Source organism: Gopherus evgoodei, unplaced genomic scaffold, assembly GCF_007399415.2.
Source record: "Gopherus evgoodei ecotype Sinaloan lineage unplaced genomic scaffold, rGopEvg1_v1.p scaffold_35_arrow_ctg1, whole genome shotgun sequence".
NCBI classification, from domain to species: Eukaryota; Metazoa; Chordata; order Testudines; family Testudinidae; genus Gopherus; species Gopherus evgoodei.
The window spans coordinates 4,880,410-4,886,740 of NW_022060027.1; the positions used below are offsets into that span (position 1 = coordinate 4,880,410).

The window sequence follows — 6,331 nt, forward strand, 5'->3', positions numbered from 1 at the left end:
CCGAGAGTTAATTCCCCTCCACGTGTGCCCCCTCCCCAGGCTGGGTTCGTCTCGCTCTGACGTCCGGCTGCGAGGCCGGGTTTGACCTGCCCCCACCCGCCTGAGGAACCTGTGTAGAAATATTCGTTCCCCACATCAGTCCCTAAAGCCGGGCGTCAAGTCCCCCCCCAAGCTGTCACGGTTGGAACTCGTGGCCTCCCTCGCCCTCTGGCAGGTTTTCTAACCCCTCAGTCGCCCCCCCTGGCTCTTCTCCAGCCCCTCTGCCGTTTCGCCGCATCCTCCTGGAACTGCAGGCCCCAGAGCTAGGTACAGGATTCGCCCCCGGGCCAGATTCAGAGGCCGACCCACCTCTCTGCTCCCACGCAGGGATCCCCAGTTGATGCGTCCCAGGGTCCAAGTTAGTCTGACAGGCTCAATTATCCAGAACCCGAGTTGCACGGTGTTAATTATGTTCCCCTCCGTTCACTGAGTCCTGTATCAACTGCTCCCCCATCGTGCCCGGGATCGAGGTCAGGCTGACCGGCCGATAATGACCTGGGTCCTCCTGCGGCCCCCTTTTTAAATATCGGCCCAACCTTCGCTCTCGCCCCGTCTTTGGGAACTGCCCCCGGAATCCAAAACGTATTGAAAAGCAACGTTCACGGGCCCGCCCGCGCCTCGGCCGGCTCTTTTCAAACTCTTGGCTAGAGCCCTGCGTGGAGACACAATTTCTATCCGCTACAGGGCCGCGGCGCTGAGCGACACCAGCGCGGCCCGGGCCAGGAGCCGCAGCGGGGAAAGTGGCAGCAGGTCGGGCTGCCGCTCGCAGGAGCCTGGGCAGCTCCTCCGGCGCGGCCGTGCGAAGCTGACGAGGAGACACGTTTCCCCCCACACACACCAAATAAAATCAGCAGAAACAATATTTGTTTGCAAATCATCTTTATTAGTCATGTGAGCTTGGCGTCCCCTGCTGGTGCCTAGACCCCGCCCCACACACAGAGATTGGGGCCCCCCATCACTGCCCAGACCCCCCGCCATGGAGATTGGGGTGCCCCCTTGCTGCTCAACCCCTCTATGGAGGGACCCAAAGCCACAGAGACCCTCAGCCTCTGGAGGGGAGCGGAGGCTAGTCTGGAGGGACTAGTTGGGGGGCAGGTTTGGGAGGGGAGTAGAGCCTAGTGGGCGCAGAGGGAGGGAGCTGACCTGCAGCGTTTACACTTGGCCCCATGAAGCGTTTGGAACACCAATAACTGGGAGGTATGGGCCCCGCTGGCAAACTCAGCCAGCGCTGGGGGGAGAACCCAGGAGTCCTGGCTCCCCCCCGCCCCCTAGCTGGGGTGCAGCTGGCTCTTGGGGCCATAGCCCAGCTCAGCCCCCCCACTCAACAGCAGGTCGATCCCGGTGCAGAACGTGCCCTCGGCCGCCAGGTACATCACTGCCAGGGCACACTCCTCCGGCGTGCCCATCCGCGCCAGCAGCTGGGGGGGGGGGAGAGATCAGCCAGTGCCCCTGCCCTCCTGCCTCCCCCCGAGATCCCCCCTGCCCCCCTCCTCTGCCCTGCCATTGAGATCCCCCCTGCCCCTCCAGTGCCCCATCGGCCTGACCCCCTCCTCTGCCCTCCCACTTATGCCCCCACCTATGCCAGCCCCCCAAGTCCCCTCAGCCCCTCCCCGCCTCCCGTTCCCCCGCCCTTCCCCCACCTGGGTTATGGCAAACCCCTCTCCCTCACACTTTTCCCATAATGCACTTGCCTGGGCATCCTTCCCAGCCTGGATCGTGGCCTCCGGATTGGCCGTCTGCCCAGCTGACTCCGCCCACATGGGGGTCCAGATGTTCCCAGGAGAGATACTGGGTGTAGGGGGAGGAACACAAACATTTGGTATCGACCCCGCTCTTAAATTCTTACCCCTTCCTGACCAAGAGACCAGGGCTGCAAGCTTCCCTGCAGCAGTGCCCCCAGGCAGTGACTGTCCCAGACGCTGCGAGCTTCCCCGCTGCAGTGCCCTCCAGCCTGTGACACCGCCAGGGGTGCTGCGAGCTTCCCCATGACAGTGCCCCCAGCCCTGAAGTTGTGTGTGCATGCGGGTTTGGGGTTCATAAGATACCTGTTAACTCGCACCCCGTATCTGCTCTCATCCACCGCCATGGCCTTCGTCATCGCCGTCACCGCGCCCTGGGAACAGACTCCAGATCGAGGGGCTCCCAAGATACACCCCTCAAAACCCCAGGCCCCATGGGTGGGAAGGGAGTCACTCAGAATGGTCCCAGCCCCCAAATGTCTGATCAGCATTGGCTAGAGGCTGGACTCCTGGGTTCTCTCCCCGGCTCTGAGAGGGGAGTGGGGTCTAGTGGTTAAACTGGGGGGTGGGGCTGGGGCCAGCCTGGGTTCTCTCCGTGGCTCTAGGAGGGGAGTGGGGTCTAGTGGTTAGAGCAGGGGGTGGGGGTGGGGCCAGGACTCCTGGGTTCTCTCCATGGCTCTAGGAGGGGAGTGGAGTCTAGTGGTTAGAGTTGGGGGGTGGGGGTGGGGCCAGGACTCCTGGGATCTGTCCCCAGTTCTGGGAGGGGAGTGGGAGCTAGAACTCCTGGGTTCTCTCCCTGATTCTGCCGGTACCTTGGTGGCGACGTAGGGAACAGCCTGTCTCTGTCCGATGATGCCAACGAGACTGGAGATGTTGATAATGTTGCCCTGGGTCTCCCGTAGATAAGGCAGGGCGAACTGGACCAGAGAGATGAGAAGGAGGTAGGGGAGATGCAGCCACTTCTGGGGTCAGAGTCGGGAGTTGGTTGTACAGGGACCCTCCCCGGCGCTGGGCTGTGGCTGGCTCTGGGGTTGGGCGCGGGAGGTGGTTTTATGGGGACCCTCCCCTGCGCTGGGCTGTGGCTGGCTCTGGGGTGGAGCGCGAGAGGTGGTTATATGGTGACCCTCCCCTGCACTGGGCTGCAGCTGGCTCTGGGGTGGAGCACGGGGGGTGGTTATATGGGGACCCTCCCTCACGCTGGGCTGCGGCTGGCTCTGGGGTGGAGCGCGGGGGGTGTCTCTCACCTTTGCTGTCAGGAAGTAGCCGACCAGGTTGACCTCGAGCAGTTCCCGGAAATGCTGGGAGGTGACGTCATCGATTTGCTCTTCGGGGGGATCTGGGGAGGATGGAGGGGGTGAAAAGCAGGACGCAGGCCCCTGCACCCCCCACCCCTGAAGCTCAGACCCAGGGATTTCCATTTCCCCTTCCAACAGGGCAGCGGGGCCCATGTGCCCCTAATTCTGCCAGCTCAGGGGTTCCACCCCCCATCCCAGGATAGGCCTAGGGACCCCCCCCATCCCCTAACGATTGGGGCGACTCACGGCGTCCGGCGTTGTTCACCAGGCAGTCGATGCGTCCGTAACGCTGACGGGTCACCGCAATCAGTGCCTGGCAGGGAGAAGGGGAGGTTGTGAGTAGGGGGACCATGTGTGGGGGGGGGCTGTGGGTACAGGGAAGGAGAGAAGTGGGGGGCAGGGGGAAGGGTGTTGGGGGGCAGGACAGAGGTGGGGGGAATTTGACCTATTAGGTTCCAAGCTGAGGTGACCACAACCTCCACCCCTGGGCACTGCCCCTCCCCCCACAGAAAGCCCCCCCCCTGCAGCATCTGCCCCCTCCCCCCAGCTGGGACATTTTCCACCCTCCATCCACCCCTGCCCACCTGGATGTCCCGTTCGCTGGTGACATCACAGGGCTGGAAATGGGGCTCTCCGGGGCCCCCCGAGTCCCGCAGCGCCTGCTCCAGGGCCCGTCCCGCAGCCCCTGCAAGGGAAAGGGGGGACGGTCGAGGGCTGGACACCGGGGGGGGGGATCCCAGAAGGGGGCAGGCAGAGGGAGGGGGGGAAGAGGGGGCAGCCAAACTTGGGGGGGGGTATCCAGGAGTGAGGAGGAGCCAGATACCCCAGACACTGGAGGGGCGCACCCATCACATGGGTAGGAACGATTTGGGGGGCTCAGAGAAATATCCACCCCCCCAGCCAGCACCCCACATCCCCTGCCCAGCACTCCCGCCATGGAGCTCCCAGCATGGGGCGTGGGGGTCCCCAGAGAAGTGGGGAGTGATTTCTCACCTTCAGCTTCGGGGGCACAGAAGACGACGTGAGTCCCCTGCCGAACTGGGGGGCCAGGAGGGACAGAGGGGGGAGGAGACAAAGCAGGGTGCAATGGGGGAGGGGTATGAGAGAATAAAGTTAGCATCTGAAACACCGGCGCCAGTAACCCCCCGGCGCTGCGAGCTTCCCGCAGCAGTGTCCCCAGATGGGAACTTCCCCCCTCCCCCCAGCATTGCGAGCTTCCCCCAGCAGTGTCCCCAGACGGGAACTTCCCTCCTCCCCCCAGCATTGCGAGCTTCCCCCAGCAGTGTCCCCAGACGGGAACTTCCCCCCTCTCCCCCCAGTGCTGCGAGCTTCCCCCAGCAGTGTCCCCAGACAGGAACTTCCCCCCTCCCCTCAGCGCAGCGAGCTTCCCGCAGCAGTGTCCCCAGACAGGAACTTCCCCCCTCCCCTCAGCGCACCGAGCTTCCCCCAGCAGTGTCCCCAGACGGGAACTTCCCCCCTCACCCCCCAGCGCTGCGAGCTTCCCCCAGCAGTGTCCCCAGACAGGAACTTCCCCCCTCCCCCCTGCGCTGCGAGCTTCCCACAGCAGTGTCCCCAGACAGGAACTTCCCCCCTCCCCCCAGCGCGCTTCCCCCAGCAGTGTCCCCAGACAGGGACTTCCCCCCTCCCCTCAGCGCTGCAAGCTTCCCCCAGCAGTGTCCCCAGACGGGAACTTCCCCCCTCCCCCCAGCGCTGTGAGCTTCCCGCAGCAGTGTCCCTAGACAGGAACTTCCCCCTCCCCCCAGCGCTGCGAGCTTCCCCCAGCAGTGTCCCCAGATGGGAACTTCCCCCTCCCCCCAGTGCTGTGAGCTTCCCGCAGCAGTGTCCCTAGACAGGAACTTCCCTCTCCCCCCAGCGCTGCGAGCTTCCCGCAGCAGTGTCCCCAGACAGGAACTTCCCCCTCCCCCCAACGCTGCGAGCTTCCCCCAGCAGTGTCCCCAGACGGGAACTTCCCCCCTCCCCCCAGCGCTGTCAGCTTCCCCGAGCAGTGTCCCCAGACGGGAACTCCCCCCCTCCCCCCAGCGCTGCGAGCTTCCCCCAGCAGTGTCCCCAGATGGGAACTTCCCCCCTCCCCCCAGCGCTGCGAGCTTCCCCCAGCAGTGTCCCCAGACGGGAACTCCCCCCCTCCCCCCAGCGCTGCGAGCTTCCCGCAGCAGTGTCCCCAGACGGGAACTTCCCCCTTCCCCTCAGTGCTGCGAGCTTCCCGCAGCAGTGCCGCGGGGAGACGATAGGTCTCTGCTGCCCCCTGCTGGCCAGCCCCACACATCGCATAAATCTCACTCCCTGCCCCACCCCACCCCACCCCCCAAATCCCCGGGTCCCTGAACGGCCGGACGGACACACACGGGACAAAGTCCAGGACGATCCATGACGGAGCCCAGCCCTGGAGTCTCGCCCCCCCACCAGCCTCCGCCCCCTCAGCCCTTAGCCCCCCCTCCGACCCCCACATCCACCATCCTGCAATATCCCGACCCCCCCCACCGATGCCCTGATCCCCAGCTCCCCCCCCCAGGGCTCTGCTCCCCCCCGCGGCGCCCCAAGACCCCCCCAGCCCCCCTCACCGAACTCCCTGACGATGGCTTCCCCGATGCCCCGGCTGCCCCCCGTCACTACGGCGACCTTGCCCGGGTACCGCAGCCCCGAGGCCATGGTGCTGGGCGCCCCGAGCCGCAGCGGAGCCGGGAGAGGAGAAGGGGCAGCGCCGAGGGCACATGGGCTGGGAGGGGGGAACGGTGCATCCTGGGAAATGTAGTCCTGTTCTGAGAGGGGGCGGGGCAGTGGGGCCTGTCCCCTCTGGGGGGCACCGGCTCAGGGGGGCAGGGAATGGGGCCCGGGGCCTGTCCCCTCTGGGGAGCACCGGCTCCCACCCAGACCCAGGGCAGGGACTGGCTGGCTCAGGGGGGCAGGGAATGGGGCACAGGGCCTGTCCCCTCTGGGGGGCACCAGCTGGCTCCCCCTCAGACCCAGGGCAGGGACTGGCTGGCTCAGGGGGCCAGGGAATGGGGCACAGGGCCTGTCCCCTCTGGGGAGCACCGGCTCCCACCCAGACCCAGGGCAGGGACTGGCTGGCTCAGGGGGGCAGGGAATGGGGCACGGGGCCTGTCCCCTCTGGGGGGCACCAGCTGGCTCCCCCTCAGCCCCAGGGCAGGGACTGGCTGGCTCAGGGGGGCAGGGAATGGGGCCCGAGGCCTGTCCCCTCTGGGGAGCACCGGCTCAGGGGGGCAGGGAATGGGGCCCGGG

The 6,331-nt window shown here is 66.0% G+C and overlaps 1 protein-coding gene across 1 annotated transcript; it reads right to left on the bottom strand.

The window, feature by feature from the left end:
- Positions 1-912: 912 nt before the first annotated feature.
- On the bottom strand, positions 913-5,801 carry HSD17B14 (hydroxysteroid 17-beta dehydrogenase 14). Its single transcript, XM_030544944.1, has 9 exons — positions 5,653-5,801; positions 4,067-4,111; positions 3,658-3,758; positions 3,320-3,386; positions 3,023-3,114; positions 2,591-2,695; positions 2,085-2,152; positions 1,731-1,827; positions 913-1,457 (listed from the first exon to the last, which is right to left on the bottom strand). Exons 1-9 carry the CDS (start codon positions 5,738-5,740, stop codon positions 1,308-1,310), a joined length of 813 nt encoding a protein of 270 aa, XP_030400804.1. The 5' UTR covers positions 5,741-5,801; the 3' UTR covers positions 913-1,307.
- Positions 5,802-6,331: the final 530 nt, after the last annotated feature.